The sequence below is a fragment of the Jaculus jaculus genome, chromosome 1 (assembly GCF_020740685.1).
Source record: "Jaculus jaculus isolate mJacJac1 chromosome 1, mJacJac1.mat.Y.cur, whole genome shotgun sequence".
Taxonomy (NCBI): Eukaryota; Metazoa; Chordata; class Mammalia; order Rodentia; family Dipodidae; genus Jaculus; species Jaculus jaculus.
The window spans coordinates 287,737,158-287,757,143 of NC_059102.1; the positions used below are offsets into that span (position 1 = coordinate 287,737,158).

Here is a 19,986-nt window from a genome sequence, read left to right on the forward strand (position 1 = left end):
AGTACTTCTTACTGGGCTTCACTTCTAATTCACAAAATAGATAAATAAATAGCCAGACGTGGAGTTGCACACCTTCAATTCCAGCAGAGATAGGAAGATCACTGGGAGTTGGAGCCAGTCTGAAACTACCTAGTGAATTCCAGGTCATCCTGCCTGTACGAGACAGGACACTACCTTGAAAAAATATATATATATAGATAAGTGATTAAGTGATATGTTATATATAAAGGAAAAAGAAACCATAAACTCACTTGCTTCTTATTTGCAAAGTTGTGGAAGGAAGATGTCCTTTAATATATGGATCAGCACAACATCCAGTAGCATACTAAAAAAAAGAAAGAAATCTGTGAGTAAATGCAGCTATGAGACAAGATTCCCTGCCTACTTGAAAGTTTCTTCAGAAGTCCAGAGGTAGCAGCAGTGATGTGGACCAATCCAACAGTGTGGCGAAGGCTTTCTCTCTCTGTCTCAGCCTGAGTGGATGATTCTCCTTTCTTTGCCCTGGCAGTTCAGACTGTCAAAAGAGATTCAGACCCATAATTACTCTAGAATATATTCCACACTATGCTGTCTTCTCATATAGTACCTGCATCCCTAGATCAAAATGGCCCATCTCCATGAAGATTGAACCATTGAGCCAGGATGTAGACCCTTTTAAAATTGAAAACTAGAACTAGCAACTGAAAATAAAATCTAAGACAGGACTCTCATTTATAATGTATTACATTATGGACCAAATACTAGATTTCCTCTCTGACATCTTAGGTGTTTCCCCATCATGTTTTTATTATTTAATCTCATTAACTACTCAGATCTTACCTTCTTACATAGGCTTTTCCTAGCCATCTTTTCAACAATAGAACATAGTAATCCCCTCTCACCTCCCCCTCTCCCTTTCTCTCTCTCTATCACACTCTCAAATAACTAAATAAAATATGTTTTAAATGTTAAAATACAAGAATAATACCCTAAGAGCTCAGCCAGGTGGCACATGCCTTTAATCCCAGCACTCAGGAGGCAGAGGGAGGAGCACCATGAGTTCAAAGCCACCCTGAGACTCCATAGCGAATTCCAGGTCAGCTTGGACTAGAGTGAAACTCTACCCCCAAAACAAAACAAAACAAAATAAAACAAAACAAAACAAAAAAAAAAAGCTTGAAGAATAATACCCCAAAGTCCAGTTTTCCAGGTAATTTACATTCCTTCTAAGTTCACAGTAAATAAAACCAAACCAAACATGAAGCTGTATTGTTCAATTTTTAAAATGAGATCTGTAATAATTCAGTTAAACCAAATATCTGTTATATGCTACATTTTCTTTCCTATTCTCTCTTTTCCCTCCTACTTACTAAGCTGGAGGAATATTTCTAGTACCAGTACACAGAAGTTTCATATGGAATCAAACATTTTAAACACAAGAGTATTTATTTATAAATAAAAGCTTTTATAATTTCTTGAATCTTCACCATAGTTAAAATATTTTAAAAAGTTGAAATTAAATATATTTACTGCCAGTATAAAAGAGATGAAGAGTTATTTAGCATACCCTATTATTGACACAGACATAACACATTGGATCATTTATTTGAGCCCTTTAATTTGATATTTTATGATAGATGAATCCAATAATTGAATTATGTTCATATAAGGTAATATATTATAATTTTTATCAATATGCATAATTTACCCCACTTACTTTATTTCAGAGTTTCTTGACTGCTCTTCAGTATGGTAATTCTGCTTGCTGCTAGTTTGGATAATGGTATCTAAACCAACCCAGCACTATTTATAGTTCTGTAATAACGACTTTAAAGATTCTATCTTGTTAAAGTTGACACTCTTTGGATCTGTTGATTTCTAGCTATGGAATGTATTTCATAACTTTTTTCTAATCCTTTTTATTTCAATACAATATGTAACCAATATTGAAATGTCCTTCTTTCTGGCAAACACAGAAATATCAAAAATAGAAAGAAAAAGGAAACAAATCTTTAAAATTGACAGAATTTTTTTACTAGAGGAATAGTAATGGTCTGCTGAATAACACTAAATTTCAGTTCTAGATCAACCTAAGTCTTAAGGCAAGAATTAATGTTCATTAATTTTTAATCAAAATTTAAACCAAATATACATTGCAATATTTAATGTGTCTGATCTTCATATCCAGAATTAAATAACTTAGGCATCCAGTCAAACAACCACTAGAGAGCAAGTCCCTCTTTACCCTTGCCTCTTTCAAGTTCAAGTGAAGCCACTCCTAACAATCTGCCTCTATAAAAGCCCTTCAAAATCAGAAGAATGAGCCTAGGCATCCAACTGCCCAAATGTTCTCCACCCAAGCTTTTAATTAGTGCACTGCAGATCTTTGTGCAAGGCAAAATAGAGTATAGGAACAATGGATATACCTGTTAAGAATTGGATCAAATTTGATACGAAGTCCACATAGATAGTACATTAATATTGGTTTATTTAAAACAAATCAAAGACTTTTTCTGTCTGGGAAATAATAGCAATTCCAGTTTTAATATTTTTCCAATATTTTATTTTAAATTTTATTTGTGTATTAATAATTTAAGTTTTAAATCCACAGACATAAAAAAATTCATTTTGATCATAATATCCATGCATTACTTGATTTTGATTGGTTCAATCAGAATTAAATATTTAGTAAGCATATGTACATTTTGGGTCCTTTGTAAATCTTTATGATTTTTCTTTCTGAAGAGCATCTTCTCATGTTGAATTTTTTGCTAAACTTTAGCTTTTTTAAGTATTTATTTAAATACAGACAATATTTTCTTCATTGTCTAAGTGAAACCATATAGGCACAGTGTCCATAAGACTATTAAGATATAAGCATTATAATAAACACTAACTCAAAACTTCATGATGTATTCATAAATATGCCTTCAAAATAGTGTATTTGGTATTTAAAATTATATTTTATAAAATACTTTTGCATTATGTGCCTTTCAAATAAAGGCCAGAAGACAGGGAATAAGATAAAATATGGGCAGTATATCATATATGATTTTTTTCTAATCTGTTACATTTCCACAAGGTTAACAATTTTAAAAGCCTGTATTCAACTTCTGAAATGTTTAATTCCTACTCTTCTCTTTGGGTGTTTTCTTCTGAGTGTACTCTCTGTCACATACCAGTTTATTTCAATTTCAAAAACTTTCATTTTTTTCACATATCAGATATTATCTTTATTCTAACTTGGTCTCTTATTAGGAAATGCAAGTTCTTTGTATTTTAGATTTACAAAAACATGATTGAGGAAGCAGATAAACAAGTGTGTGTGTGTGTGTGTGTGTGTGTGTGTGTGTGTGTGTATGTGTATGTATGTATGTATACACATATAAAATATACCTATAAATATATATAAGTATGTATGTATATATGTCTAATATATATATATATGACGTATATATATATATATATATATATATGTCATAAAATCAAGAAGAACAAAAAGTCATCTAGAGTTTTTTTTCAGTGGCTGGAGTTGCATTATCTCTGTCAGTCTCTCTTCTTGCTCTGGTTGCAAATAAATAAATAAAAATAGTTTTAAAATAAACTGAGTTTAAAATGTTAATAACATTAACATTAATATTAATATATGAATATATAAATTAATTAATATATAAATATTAATATAAATGTTAATAACATTTAACTGGTAGCTCTTTTAAAAATAGAGTTCCTAGAAACCAAGGGAAGAGTTTAATGTAAGTTGTAGAATATTTGTCAATTGCATGCAAATTTATTCTGATTTTTTTTTATATAGAACACTGATAGAATTGAGAAATCATGTGTCAATTACTTGGTGAATACCTTCCAGGATGCCTAGGACAGGTGAAAGGCCTCAGAGCTTCCAGAATGGAGTGCTCTGATGTTTACCAATCACTGCTGTCATGGTTTAAGGATGTGTGACTTAGTGTAGCTCTTGGGAAATAATATCAGCTTGGAGCTTGTTATAATTGCATAATCTCAGTGTTCACCTCAGATTCATGAATCAGAAATGAAGGTTTCCACAGATGTCCATGTGACATCAGTACACCTGAATGTTGGATAGCACTGTTTACAGTGTCTACATAGATTAAAAGCACTTTTAAATGTCCCAGAAATTTCTCTCATGAAAAATTAATCTGAGAAAACAATAGCAAGAATTTGTAACGATGCATAACAAAATGTACAAAACAGTTCATTTCATATTTCTTGTAACCAGTTCCAAAATTAAAAATGTCTTAATCTTATTTGTCAGAATAGATTCAATGGTCAAATGGAGCTATTCACAATTATTTTCTTCATGTAATTGCCCTATAGGGAGTATTATGATGTTTGAACAATTTTATATAGACATTTTCAGTCTTTTCTTAGGGTAACTGTTAATGACCACATGGTCAATTGTGTCACTTTAGAATGTTTTGCTAAACATTTTGTTGCTTTGCTGAGGAAAATAAGCTTAGATATTTCTTCACCATAGTACCTTGCAGATGTCAGTTGTTTCTATGCAAATTTTTTGTGTTTGATCTAGAGTTCTAACTTTTGTCAGGAGACTTTTTTTCTTTTTTGGACTTTTTCTTCTCAATTTTTATTAACATTTTCCATGATTATAAAAAATATTCCATGGTAATACCCTCCCTGCTCCCCCCACTTTTCCCTTTGAAATTCCATTCTCCATCATATCCCCTCCCCATCTCAATCAGTCTCTCTTTTATTTTGATGTTATGATCTTTCCCTCCTCTTATGATGGTCTTGTGTAGGTAGTGTCAGGTACTGTGAGGTTATGGATATCCAGGCCATTTTGTGTCTGGAGGAGCATGTTGTAAAGAGTCCTACCCTTCCTTTGGCTCTTATATTCTTTCTGCCACCTCTTCTGCATTAGACCCTGAGCCTCGGAAAGTCTGATCGAGATGTTATTCAATATTCCAGTCATTTCTTTCTAGCACTATGTTACCTTCTGAGCCATCGCAAGATCACTGCCATCTGAAAAGAGAAGATTCTTTGCCCAAAGTGAGAGTAGCATTAATATAAGGGTATGAATATTAAGAGAAGTGCTTACTGGGCAGTTTGATAAGCACAGTATATACATTTTCCCAATTATAAGCAGATATTACATCCCCAGGGCTCATGACTACCCCTGTTTTAAGTTTTCGGTATCAAGGATGTATTCCTGCCACCCCCATGGAGCAGGCCTCCAGTCCAATTGGAGGGTAGTTGGTTTCCACCATGACAGATGTACCACTATTGCACACATTGGCTCATTTGGCCTGGCTGGCCAATTATAAGGCTTGCAGTGTCTACTGTTGAGTATCTTCACTGGTGGTATCTCTTTCTCCCGTTGAACTATATGTAAAATGGCTTCTTCTAGCTCTCTGTCAGCTGGTCTACATGGAAGAGGATTTCAGCTCAGTTCCAGCAGGATTTCTCAGTGGCCTTGCAGTCCAAGTATGTGGAGACTTCAGCAATAGGGTCTTACCATCTAACCCTGGTGGGAAACCAAGGGCCTTGGCAATGACCTATAATGTTTTGGGGGCATCAGGGACCTCCCTGCCCAACAACTCACTGGTGGTACCCTATCCCTGGCACTGAAAATTTTCTAACAACAATCTATGGCTCCTGAGTGTTCCATTGTCTGTAACCAGAGGATTCCATATGATTTATTTGCATCCTCTTAGATTTTGATTAGCCCTACTTCCTCCTTTCCTTTACTCAGTCTCTTCCCCTGACCTCATTTTGGGCCTTTTACCCCCATTAATCTATTCTTCTACTTACATATCTACAATACCAAGCTTTTGTCAGGAGACATTTTTAAGAGTGTTTAATCGTTATTGTTTTTTGTTTGTTTGTTTCTTTGTAAAACACTCTTTTCTCCTGATAATCCCTATTAGTAGGAAGAGGTTAACAGGCTGTGTGGATTTTCCTTGTTCACAATGGTATATCTGGAAGAAAAGAAAACAGGAAAACTGCCTGAAACTTGAAAAGAAGAAAGCAATCCAAATATCTCGAACTTTCACCCAGGGAATGATGTGGCCTCTCACTACCAAAAGTGCACAGTATTTTTGAAAGGAGGCTATATCTAATGTAAAACTTTCCACTTTCCATTATTTTTCTATTACATTTAAGCTATATTTGTAAGGTTTATTCCTGTGAATTTTTTACAAACAGCATTTTAATCACAGTAAAATTCACACTGAATTAGAAAATACAGCCCAATAAGATCTTTAAATGTAAGAAACTTGGAAGAATCTGTTGTTATGTACTATGTGTGCACATTTATTTTTCTTCGTGTTATATACATGCTATACGAATAACTCCAAGAGCAGTAACAATAAAAATGAAATAAAAAGCAAATTGTACTTCTCGAGAAGAGTTAGCTTCAGTGCACTTGATAATAAGTATCCTAAAGCTCAGTGTATTATACTGATTTTGTAGTATTAGCTACTGATAACTGTGGGTCCCTGTGGTTCAAATGAATTCTCATTCTAGAAGTCAAGTTCAAAGAGAACTCTTTGACACAGGCTGTCTTCCTGGCAGAGGAGAAGAGTGGGGGCAGTACTGCAACTATAGGATGCTGCAATGGTTACATCAGGAAACACACCAAGTATATTTAGGTGCTGCTGACCAAACCCTCTTCTGTTTCAGTGTCCTAATTGTGGGAGGAAGGGATGGGGAAATAGCTTAGCAGTTAAAGCATTTGCCTGCATAGTCTAAGGACCCTGTTTTGATTCCCCAGGACCCAGGTAAGCCAGATGCACAAGAGGGAGTATGCATCTGGAGAGTATTTGTAATGGCTAGAAGTCCTGGCCTGTCATTCTGTCTTACTCTCTGCCTGTTTCTCTCTCTCTCTCTCTCAAATAAATAAATAAATAAATAAAATATTTAAAATATTAGTGGTATGCTTTTATGAACTGCTCATAGCTCTTTCCTATACAGCTCTAATGATCCATAGATGAATATTTGCAACCTTAATGTGGCAGTTAATAAAGACAAAGAATAGCATAATTAACTGCATTATTTTGGTTAATTTAACTCCATATTCCATATTATTATTATTTCATTAAGTTTTGCTCTTTCTGTGTCCTCAATCACAATATACTTTAGATGGAAAAATGAGAAAATCTAACTGGAAACTTTGTGTGGACACATTATATGTTTGTACCATCATTTCCTTCCTCACTGTCCCCATTTTCACTGAGGGCCCTCCTTAGTATAATTCTGGTATTCACCATGCAGTTGTGGACTATGAGTTGTGAGAGCATCAGTCATTCATTTGGGGGCAAGGCAATGCCTCTGGATATTCCCTCACACCTTGTGAGTCATACTGTCTTTCATTTCCATCTACCACATAATTCCCTGAGCCTTGGTGACTGTGTTTTAAATCAACCTTAGTGTGGTCTCAACAGTTTCTGGACTTCTGATTTGGTGTATTTTGAGTATCCTTGGAGTCTATTGCCATTACCCTGGCACATGTTGTTGGTTTTGAAATGGAAGCAGCACTCTTGCGTAATCTCACCATTTCCTCTGTGTTTTCATCTGGTCCCTTGCTAATATGCTAAGGGTGATTCATCCATTGACAGGGAGTCAGCTATGTATACTTGTCTTGTTGCTAGGTTAAGGTTGTCCTTGTCTCATACCTTCCAAAGAAATCTCCAGTGGAGATCGAGATCAGGATGGTTTAAAGGATGTTAATTTAGAGAGATTTGGATGCATGTAGCCTCACTTTTGGCCAAAGACTAGTGGGAGTTTCTCATTGCAGTGCATCATCTTGGTCTCCATAGGATTCTGACTTGGTTCCCAGTTACCCATGTAGGCTGTGTGCCATATTGCACAGGTGTGTACATTTTATCATGCTGGTTGCTTTCATATAGCAGATACTAACTAACCACCTGGGAGCTGGTATTTTCTTCTTTTTCTCTTGTACGTTTCTAAATTAAGCACATTGTGGTCTGGTATGATTCAGGAAGTAACATAAATTTTAATGAATTTATGAAGGCATGTTTTATGCCTTAACATATGTTCTATTTTGGACAAGTCTATGTGGGCTGCTGAGAAGAATTATGTTCTATGGAATTAGGGAGGAATGTTATGTAAATGTCTCTTAGGTCTAGTTGATCGATGGTGTTGTTAGGAGCTATTATTACCCTGTTGATTTTCTTGGATTATCTGCATACTGAAGATAGTTCAATATTGAAATCCCCTACTTTGATGGTATTGGGATTTATTTCTGGTTTGTTGTCAAGTAGGTTTTGCTTTATAAACTGTGATGCACCAGTACTTGGTGCCTATAGAGTTGTACTTGCGATGTCCTCTTGTTGGATCTTTCCCTTAATGAGTAAACTGTGTCTTTATTTATTCCTTTTGACTAATTTTGGTTTGAAGTCTATTTTTTTAAGATATAATATAGCTACACCTGCTTGTTTATTATTTCTTTTTTGCTTGTAATATCATTTTCTATCCTTCCACCCAGAGGAAATTTCTATTCTAAGAGATGAAGTGTCCATTTTCTGAACAACCTTGCTGGCTTGTGTATTTTGATGTGTGTGTTAAGACCATTAATATTTAATGTTATAACTGTGACATTCAGTTTAATCTCTGCTATGTTGCAGGCTTTCTTGGGCTTGGTGGTATCTTGGGCTTTGTACATTTTTGTGCGTGCTCTAGTTTTGGTTATTGTGTTCTTCCTCCTGTAGGCTCTTGAGGTGGGTTGTTCCACTTTTCTGTGTGTACTTTTCCCGGAAATATTCTCTGTACATTTGGCTTTGAATTCAGAGAGCTGGCTTTTATCAATGAAGGTTTTTCTTTCATCATATATTATGAGGGATACTTTTCTGGATGGAGTAATTTGAGTTGGAAGCCATACTTTTATATTATTTTTGTTTGTTTGTTTTTTGAGGTAGGTTTTTCCTCTAGCCCAGGCTGACCAAGAATTTGTCTCAGCTTGGCCTAGAAATAACAGAGATCCTCCTACCTCATGCTACCAGCTATGTTCTGTAATGGATGATTCCTCCCAATTTTATTTATGTTGTTGTTGGTTTTTTGATGATTTGCCTCCTGCTTCAGTGATTTACTTGGTCAGGGTAAATAAGCTTATTGAACTTTCAGTTTGGGATTCACTTTCTGTTTTCTCTGTTTTTATTGGAGACTTCCATTGTGGAACTAGGCAAACTTGGTGGACATCTCTCAGTTTGTTTTTCTTGCATTTGTGGAGTGTTCCAATCTCAGGGGAAAAGTCTGTTTTATCAAGGAGAAGCAAGTATTTGCCTTCTAGTATCTTCAGTGAGTGTTTTATTTTGGGTTTGAACCAACTTGGAACGAGACATCATTGAATACACCGATGCATGGATTGTAGAGTTTGCAAGGGCAACTGCAGCTCTGACCTGATTGCTGATACAAGAAGTATGGTCGGAGGTCTGGAATCTCTTCATCCCACTGCCTCTTAGGTTCCGTGGCCATAGTGTTTGGCCCTGTGTTACCCCGCCAAGCAGGTTGTAGAGGATTCCCTGGTACCCCTGACAGGGGTTTGCCAGATACTCCTGTGCTCCTCGTCTGGGTCAGTAGTGATGTGCCAATGGAGCACAGCTAGGGAGGTGTCAGCAGTTGGGGAGAATAGTGGCACTATTGGAGCCTAGCTCCAGTGATCAGGAGGGAGCCAGGAATATGGGTTGGCAGGATCAGAGGACTTGGCCAAGGCCCAAAAGATCTGCTGAGACAGGTTGCAAGGTGTATGGGTGGGGGGATTCACTTGTGAGCCTCAAGCAGTGATTGGATGCACAGCACACAAAGCTTCTGTGCTTCACTATTGTGAGGGCTCAGGCCCTGAGCATGTGGAGCACCTCACTAGCTGGAGTGCACAATGCCCCAAACATGCTAGCAACCCAAAAGCACAGCTCTCAAACAGAGGCTGCAATCCTCACCCGCCCGGAGTTAACGGGCCCTGAAGATGCAGGCCCCTAACATCGGGAGCACCTCACACACCTTGCTGGTGCCCTGCATGCGCAGGCCCCAAACTGGCAGTTCCCCTCACTTGCCTGAAGTACTCACTAAGTCAAAACACCACGCACTGCACCAGCTCCAAGTGAACAGGCTCCAAACACACTGGCTTGCCTAAAGTTTATTATGTATGTTTGATGTCACAAACAATGATAGAGTCTGAATTGGATCAGACAGAGTGGCAGAGTTTCCATGGGAAATTATCACATCTTTTTATAGACACAGTCATTCATCCTTTTCTCATTCTACTCAATTCAAAACCATAGATTGCTTTTAAAATCATGCTGAGTTTTAGAGAATGTTTGAAAGTCCTTTGTCAGGCTTATGTGCTACAGCTGGTTTTTTAAAAAAAAGAAAAAAAATTACATTTGAACATAATTTTTAGTTGATTTTCCATATCTAAATAGTGCATGACTTTCACACAGAACGCCATAGGAATTTTTGAATTGAGTTCATGTTGAAAATCTAGAAGTTGAGAATATACCTTTCTTATCCAATAAGACCAGTTTTAAAAATCTTGAAAGAAAGTGGTCATCAAAAATATAATGAAAGCAAGTTAGTTGTGAATTATTTTTAAATAAAAGAAGATCATATAATACTTGAAATTTACCATAATCCAGCTAGCTGATAACAAATATTTTCCTAACCAATTATACTAGTATAAGTTTGAATGAAGATGAAGGAGGAGAAGGGGGAGGGAAAAAGGAAGAATAATTGGAAACGAAATGGAGGAGGAGAATAATAAAAAGAAAAGAAAAATGACTTTATTGGCATGTTTAAATTAACTATTTTAAGGAAAATTAATACTTCCTAAATTCTGTTTTATATTTTATTTTTAACTGGCATGCAGAAATATATGCATTCTGGTATTTTCAAGTAAAGTTTTGAAATATATTTTATTTATTTATTTGAGAGAGAGAGAGAGAGAGAGAGAGAGAGAGAGGGAGGAGAGAGAGAGAGAGAAAGAGAGAGAGAGAGAGAGAGAGAGAGAGAGAATGGGTAATCCAGAGCCCCCAGCCACTGCAAACGAATTCCAAATGCATGTGGCTCTTGTGCTTCTGGCTTATGTGGTTCCTGGAGAAGCCAACCAGGAACCTTTGGCTTCGCAAGCAAATGGCTCAACCATTAAGCCATCTCTCCTCAAGTACATGTATTTTTTTTAACAAACTCCAGACACATGTGCCACCTTGTGCATCTGGCTTACATGGGTGGGTACTGGAGAGCCGAACTGGGACTCCTTAGGCTTCGCAGGCAAACACCTTAAAAACTAAACCATCTCTCCAGCCCTCAGGTACATTTTTAAAATTGCTCCTTTTATCCTCCTTCCTCTTCTTTCCCCAAATTGTCCTCTACACTGGTGTCAATACAAATGCTCATTCATTAAATTGAGTTAATTCTTTGACTTAAACATAGTACTGATATAAAAATTACTTTTTGTTTTATCTTTTAAGTAAAGAAGCTTCCTCCCAAATTTAAGAACCTATAGAAAATAATGCTAATATTGTTTCAATTTCTTTCCTTTTCCAAATGGAATCAACTCACGATGTATGATTCATCTAGAATTGTACTTTATCTTTTCTAATGAATTTACAAGTTACTTAAGTACAATTATAATAAATGAATAAGCTTTATTCCTACAGCAATATACAATGAGAGATGCAAACACTTATATACAATTAGTAACATTATTGCATTATTTGCTTTATGTTTAATTTTGTGTATAAATAAGTCACATTTCCTGATAATACTTTCTGTGCAGAACACATCATAGCAAGTTCTGGCAGAACAACCTTTCCTTTAAATTGTTTCACTTAAGTTGCCTTCCTTTCCCTTCAGGTAAATATTTGAATAAGCATTAAGCATAGATGGATGATAGATAGAACCAGGGCTTCCTGCCACTACAAACACTCCAGATTCCAGATACATATGCCACTTTGTGCATGTGGTTTTCCTTGGGTACTAGCGAATATTATAGATAGTCAAGATAGTCAAGCAAGCAAGACCTTTGAGTGTTGAACCATCTCTCCAGCTTTCCATTGTATATTTCTGAGAGCTTTGTCAAAGATGTAACTGTGGACTGGGCAGATGAGTGGTTGTGACTGTGTGGGTTAATTTCAAGATATTTTATTTAATGCCACTGTATTACTATTTTTTTAATAGGGAACATATATATATATATATATATGTTCCCTATTAACTGTATATATATATATATATATGTATATATATATACACATATATACATACATATATATATACAGGGTGGCCTTGAATTCACAGAGCTCCTCCTATCTCTGCCTCCCAAGTGCTGGGATTAAATAGGTGCACCACCATACCCGGCGATTTCTATCTTTGTAACCATGGCTCTGTAATGTAATTTAAGATACGGTATTATGATAAATCCAACCTATCCTCTCAACAAGGCTTGCTGAGATGATTTGGGATATTTTTTGCTTCCTTATGAGTTTGTTGGGTTCTGCCTTTTTAGTTCAAAGAACAGAGTAATAGGGGTTTTGATGGGAATTAAGTTGAATCTGAAGATTGTTCTTAATAATTATAGCATTTTGTAAAATTAATTCTACCAAACAATGTATGATGTTGTGAGTTTTCCCATCTTCTTCTTCTTTTTTTTTTTTTTTTAGGAAAGCCCAACAAACTGGCCTTTTTAATGCAAGAGAGTAAGATACAGAGAGAGAGAATGCATTGGCATGCCAGGGCCTCCAGCCACTGTAATCAAACTCCATATGCATGTCCCATCTTGTGCACATATGCGAGCTTGTCTCACTTGCGTCACTATGCATCTAGCTTATATGGGACCTGGAGAGCAGAATATGAGTCTGTAGGCTGTGCAGGCAATTGCCTTAATTGGTAAATCACTTAGCCATCTTGCCAGTCTCAGTTTTTCCATCTTTAATATCTAATTCAATTTCTTTATTGACTATCTTTTGGGGGGGGGTGGGAGAGGATTTTCACCTCCTTGGTCAGGTTTTGCCCTAGTTATTTTATTTGTGGAAATATTACAAATGTGACTTTCCTTGACTTCTGTCTCATGGTTTTTGATTTTTTTTTTTTATATAGTAAAGCTTTTTTGGTATATAGTGAAGATTTTTTTCTATGTGGACTTGTATCCTGATGCTTTGTGACTAATATTACTAGGTATAAGAGTGCATTGTGGGGAATCTTCAGGTTCTTGTCAATATAGGATCTTATTTGCAAGTAGGATAATAGTAGTTCTTTTAATATTTGTATCTCTTTAGTTTATTCCTCTTGCCTTACTGCTCTGAATAATACTTGAAACACTTTATTGAATACAAACTAAGAGACTGGGCATCGTGGCCTCTTGTCAGATTTTAGAGGATAGTCTCTCAAGATTTCCCCATTTAGGAACTGGAGAGATGGGTTAGCTGTTATGTGCTTGCCTGTGAAGCCTAAGGACCCCAGTTCAAGGCTAGATTCCCCAGGACCCAAGATAGCCAGATGCACAGGGGGTACACGTATCTGGACTTCATTTGCAGTGGCTGGAAGCCCTGGCACACCCATTCTCTCTCTTCTCTCTCTCTCTCTCTCTCTCTGTGTCTGTTGCTCTGAAATAAATAAATAAAAATAAACAACAAAAAAAGATTTCCCCATTTAGTATTGTGTAGGTTTGCTGAATGTAGCTCTTATTATGCTTAGGTGTGTTTGTTCTACTCCTAGTTTCTTCAGGTCTTTGACCATGGAGGGATGCTGAACATTGTCAAAGAAAGTTCTATTCTACCTTGATGAAAATGGTCATGTGATTACTATCATCAATCCATTTATGTGATGAATTACACTTATGGTTTTTGGTATGTTGAAACGAGCTTGTATCACTGGAATGAATCCAATGTATGACTTTGATGTGTTAATGTGTTATTGACTCTGGCTTATAATGATTTTCTTGAAAATGTCTTTGCAAGATTTTTTTCCCTAATCAATTGTGTCTTTTCATACATTAATATTTATAGTTACCTAATATTGTTATATTTCCATCTATTCAGTAAGTACTTTTTGCAGTTTAGTTATATCTTACCAACTTCTGTCAATGTGAACAGCAATTTGTCAATAGGTTTTCTCGGGAAAAAAAATACTTTTAGGTTTGTAAGTCCTTTTCTAGAACAATATTATCCTATTTTGCATTTTCTTCTATATTTGCGTTTGGCATTTTTTATACATGTAATATAGGAATACCAATTTTGAATGTATTTTTTTTAATTTAAATTTGAAAAATATTTCTTATTTTCTTCATCAAGTAGATGCTCAGGCTTGCATTCTTTTAAGGAATTGTATCCTGATTTATAATTTTTAATTTTTAATTTGTTATTAATTATTTTTGTCCATTATGTTCATTGCCAACATTACTTACTACCAATCATAATTTTAATGTTAATAGGCTAAATTATATTAATAATTTCATAATATTGAAGCATCCTTGAAGTACCATAATTATCATATTTGGTCAGAACATATAAAACTTGCATATTTACTTTTGGATACTGTTTATTGTTTATTTATTATTTTACATTAATACTCATAAATACTTTATATCTACTTCTGATTATTTAACCTTTTTTGGGTATTTGTGCCAGTTTTACATTAATTTTATAAAAATGGGAATTTTTATTTTTCCCTTTATTTCATATATTCTGGAAATATTTCCAAGAGTATAGAATTTTTTGATATTCACTTCCTGCCCCCTGTGAAATAATTTTCATCTACTGTATCTGTAGATTTCTAAGGTGTTGCCATATCAAGTGTATTATAATTTTTCTACAAATACTTTATAGTTTCTTGCTGCTTTATTTTATGTTCACAGTGTAAATTCTCCATGCAATTTTCTGTCTCGGGATAAAAAAAATCTAAGATTGATTAATTGCTGTTTTACTTCTACCTTTTGCTTCTATAAAAGCACCTTAAAAATTTATTTGTAATATCTACATTTTTGTGAGGTAGGGCATCACTGTAGCCCCAGACTGACCTGGAGTTCTCTATGTAGTCTCAGGTTGTCTTCAAATTTACAGCAATCCTCCTACCTCTGCCTTCTGAGTGCTGGGATTAAAAGTGTGTGCTACCATGTCTGGCTATAATACCTACTTAAAAATTGTTTATAGCCATTTTAGTCTCTTTAGTTATTTATTGTTATTTGATATAAATTTATTTTCTAATATCTCCTTATGTATAGATTTATATATCCTTCCTATATCCATGATCTACACAACATATGATAATTTACTGTTGTGACTATTTCTCTTTGTCCTGTCATAGCTGCATTCTTTGAATTTGATGCTATCATGATATACTTGAAAAATTTAGAATTTGGTGTCACAACATATACAAACCTATACAGTAGACATTTTTCCATATGTATATCTATTTTATTTTTAATCACATTTACAATCAGAAAATAAAAATAAACTACATTTTATAGTAAGCATGGTCACTCTGTGTATACTTGTGTAATATCCCTGAGTAGCCTGACACTTGTCATTTAAGCAAGGCTGGCCTAGACCTCTCAGCAATTCGCCTGTCTCAGCCACCCACAGTCTGCAATTGTGAGAAATATACCTGGCTTATATTTTATAAAATTAGTCAAAGTTTTATGAATATGTGGATATAAAAGTTGAAAGTAAATTTCCTCCTCTAGCATTAATAAGATTTCTAGTTTTTCTAATAAGTTTATTTTGTCTATTATAGCTTTCTATCATCACTGACTTTTAAATTTTGTTAGTTGTGTTTTGATCTAAGAGATACAAAAGTCTCCTAGTAATGAATGCCTATAATTCACACATAGTTTACTATACTGAAAAGCATAACATTACTGTTGAAAAAATTATGCAATTTAGTGTATAACACTGTATACTATTTTTCTTTTTCCACATTTAATAATTTTGGCATGGTCTATTCAGGATTTTATATCAAAATCATTACCTTCACTTCCTTTCTATTTACATTTATTGGGATAATGTTACTATTTTACTTTCTGCCTATCTAAAGTATGTCATTTTGTAAGTGATGCAACTACTTTAGGGGTTCTTAGTCCACAGACTAGGGGTACTTATCCTCAATACTCTCTCCCAACTTGATGTTTAGATGAATTTTTCCACCTATTTGTTGGTCATTCTGAGATGAGTTAAAATAAATTCAACACTCTGATCTTTGGGGGGGAGGAAACCTTCATTGAGGATTTAATTCAGTTTTCATTGTGGTGTTTGATGGTCTCACTCCAAAGCGATTTCAGTATACCTGTCTAGTGGTGTTCATTTGACCCATCTCTTCTCAGCCCAGGGGAGAGGCTTTTGCTTAGATATTCTACTCGGCCTCTCTGATTTCTATTGTTGCATAATGGGGTCCAAATATAAAGTGAAGATTTGTTTCTCACAAGAAATCTTTATGACAGCTTGTTCTGGGGTGACCTGGCCTGATCCCTTGCAGAAGCATATGAGCTTTTTCAGGACTTGACTGTCACCTCGGCTGTGCCATTTTGGAACATGCATTGACTTTAATGCTGAGATGGAATGCAACCTTCTCTATTACATGATCTTATTTGGCCTTTCAAAAATGCAGCCTGTCAGTTTTGATGTGGGCACAATGCCACCAGAGCAGATGGATTCTGGAGAGAGGAGAATGAGAATAATTTTGATAATTGTGTGATTGAAAAATGTGCAATAATGTAAAAGTTAGAGGATCAAAAGTTCTTCATGTGTAACATACATGATATGGAAGTTGTCATTAGCATGAGAATTTTGAAAACAATAGCTTGATTGTAACATATTCTGAGTTTCATCATGGATAACTGTCAGTTTCTGTGTTTCCATTGAGTTTAGTGATTTATGTAGATTTTACACATGTACCATGTTGTAATGCAGGAAAATTTTAATGTATTACTAACCTATATATAAAAATGCATTCTGTACATTTTAAATATATAATGTAAAACTGCTCAAGATTTGTCATGTTTACATTTTGATGTGCTCTTCTGTGTTAAAAACTTCAGAATTAATGTGATTTCATGCCACACTACCCGCATTCATTGGTTTAATATCTTACTTTTTTTTTTTTTTTTTTTTTTTTTGCCCTATAAGTCAATGAACTATAGGCATTGCTTGTGAAAATCCAGATATACAACATTTATTCAAGGTGCATTTGAAACCTCTAATGACTCTGGCTAATTTTTAGAAACTTAGATAATAAATACATGTTACTTTAAAATTTTGTATTTTTTTTATTTTTATTTATTTACTTGAGAAAGACAGATATAGGAGAGAGAGAGAGAGAGAGAGAGAGAGAGAGAGAGAGGGAGAGAGGGAGAGAATAGGCTCACCAGGGCCTCCAGCCACTGCCAATGAACTCCAGATTCATGTGCCACTTTTGCATCTGGCTTACATGGGTCCTGGGGAATTGAGCCTCAAATCAGGATCTTAGGGTTCAAAGGCAAGTGCTTAACTGCTGAGCCATCTCTGAAGCCCAAAATTTGCATTTTTGGTGTTTATCATGCGTTGTTTCTTTATCCTATGTTTTAGATAGTTCTACCTGCAGATAAATGTAAAAGTGAGTTAAGTGGAAACTGGAATAATGTCTGTATTATGAATGCAGGAGAGGAGTCACTCACAATTTTTGTGGACAAGCGGAAGCTGAGCAAAAGATCTGAAGGAAGTGATTCCAGCACCAACAGTTCCTCTGTCACTCTAGAAACTCTACACCAACTTGCAGCTTCCTATTTCATTGACAGGGACAGCACCCTCCGGAGACTGCACCACATTCAAATTGCCTCCACTGCCATAAAGGTAGGAGTGAGTTAATATGACTGTCTCTTTCTTCTCTTTTTCCCATCTCCATTTTGCCTTCTGATGCACGTCTTAGCTTTTTGAGTCAAATGATAACATAGTAAAGTATGTTTTGCATTTATACTTGTTTTGAGTTATGGGAATAAATATAACATGGAATGATATGTAGGTTGATGTGCTATTCTGTTTCTAAATATATCAAGGCTCTGCACAATCAAGTAATATTGAAATATACTTGAAGTAATGGAGGGGGTTTGATGGAAACTGGAGTTGTGAAGGGGAAAATGGAAGAGGGGAGGAAATTATCATGGTTTATTGTATGTAAGGATAGAAGTTGTCAATAATAAAATTATACATTAAAAAAAAACAGTATAACATAGACCCAAACTCTTTAGCAAGGTGTACTTGCATATATCTTGGTTTTAATAACATTAATTCTACTATGATTTGTATTATCTTATTCTATGTATGTTCAATATATCATGTAAAGGGTTTGTTGGCCTCAAGTAGCATACAGAACAAAATATCATTAATAATCTTCATTTAGAGTCTTGTCCTCAAATATTTTATGATAAAATTAGGATGTATAAGCATTTGGCTGAAATTTTCATAAAAGTACAACATGACCTGTGATTAGTAGGTCAATAGTATGCATTCACTAAAATCACTTGACTGTCTATCCTGAGTTTGGCTTTACCAAAATTAAGAAAAGACTAAGTAATACAATTATAATTTTTGAAAGACATCAGAATGGATAAGCAAAAAAAAAAAAAAAAAAAGTGAACAGAGTTTAGGTCTCCCAATTGGAATAATATATATTTTTGACATTTTTTCCTGGATCTCCAGGCCAATATGTTATTTCATTTGGCCAATGGTGACTGCAACATTAGCAATCTAATGAGTATATGCAGTATAATCCTAGACTAAATTATTAACAAATAATTAAGAACAATTAAGAAAATAATAAAAATAAGTTAGGCATTACTTTATGTAACTAAAATTAATATGTATGATTTTGTATCTGTTAATTGAAAAGTAAGTACTTTAGTAATCCAGATAAAAATCATACTCAGAAAAAGTACAGATACTGTGTTAATTTAGAAATGATTTAATATGGGTATTGTTAGATATTTAGTTGAAGGATGCTGAAGAGAAACTGATTTTAGAAATCAAGTTTAATGTTATAAATACTAACTTAAACTATATTTTGTGCAAGGAAGCATGGTTGTGTGTTCATTATATTATTAATGTTTTTGTTTAGCACCGAGTAGAATTATGAAGTAGAGTTTTAATACTTATATTAAATAAGAGATGTTTATAGCTCTTGCCCACATTTAAGGAGTATTTGCACATGGTTTTCTCTCACAAGTGAGGTTCGTCACCCAAAGCATATGCTTTAATTGGGTAAGCAAATGGCATACTGTCAGTGTTTGAAATTCTGCTGACACATCTGGGAAACCGAAAGATTTGAGAAGTTTATAAACTTTCTCTGTAGAAGTAACAAGCTCCGAAGGGAAGGGACCTTAATAGGAAGTGAATGGCCTACAAGAAACTGAAAAGCATAAAGGAATAAGCTGACAGCCTCACTTTTACAGGGTGACATTTGAAAATGTCCCTTCTTCATTGACCATGGGGAAGGGGTTTCAGAGGACATAGTCGACATGTCCTCAGTTAAATATTGATTAACTATAGATCAGAAGGAGAAAGAAATTTAGTCCATGGAGAAGAAACAGAATAGGTTGAAAATGATACAGGGATACTCAAAGTTTGTATTTTTAGTTCTGTAAAAAAGAATGAGGTCCCAGCTAGGGATGCATGAATATTGAGCGTAGGCACAGACATCCAGTGAATATGCATGGCTCTTGAAAGAGTGGCAAATGAAGGCATGAGGGCCATTGGATATTTCTTAATTTAATTCACGACTGAATGGAAATCCATTCTGAAGCAGCAATAATTTTAAGTTACTGATGATTCTCTGTAGGAGGCCTAGCTGCATTCTGGGTTATTATAAAGAGTCCAAGGAAAGTGTTCCAGCCAGTGTGTTGTGTTCAAGCCAAAAGAATAAGACAGTTGATAGCCACATGAACCTCAGTTCTATAGTCCTGAAACATACGTACTATCACATATGAACATTGTTCTAAAGGAGGTATAGTTTCTGTTTATGAAACAGAAAGTTCATAAA

At 35.0% G+C, this 19,986-nt stretch overlaps 1 protein-coding gene across 4 annotated transcripts in view; it reads left to right on the forward strand.

Annotated features, from left to right (window-relative positions):
* Positions 1–19,986, forward strand: part of Brinp3 (BMP/retinoic acid inducible neural specific 3) — a 461,904-nt gene that overhangs the window by 232,967 nt on the left and 208,951 nt on the right. For all 4 annotated transcript variants that reach the window (XM_004659507.3, XM_045142019.1, XM_045142018.1 and 1 more), the window contains exon 4: positions 17,614–17,804. In XM_004659507.3, the coding sequence (XP_004659564.1) occupies positions 17,614–17,804 (191 nt within the window). The remainder of the gene's footprint in view (positions 1–17,613; positions 17,805–19,986) is intronic.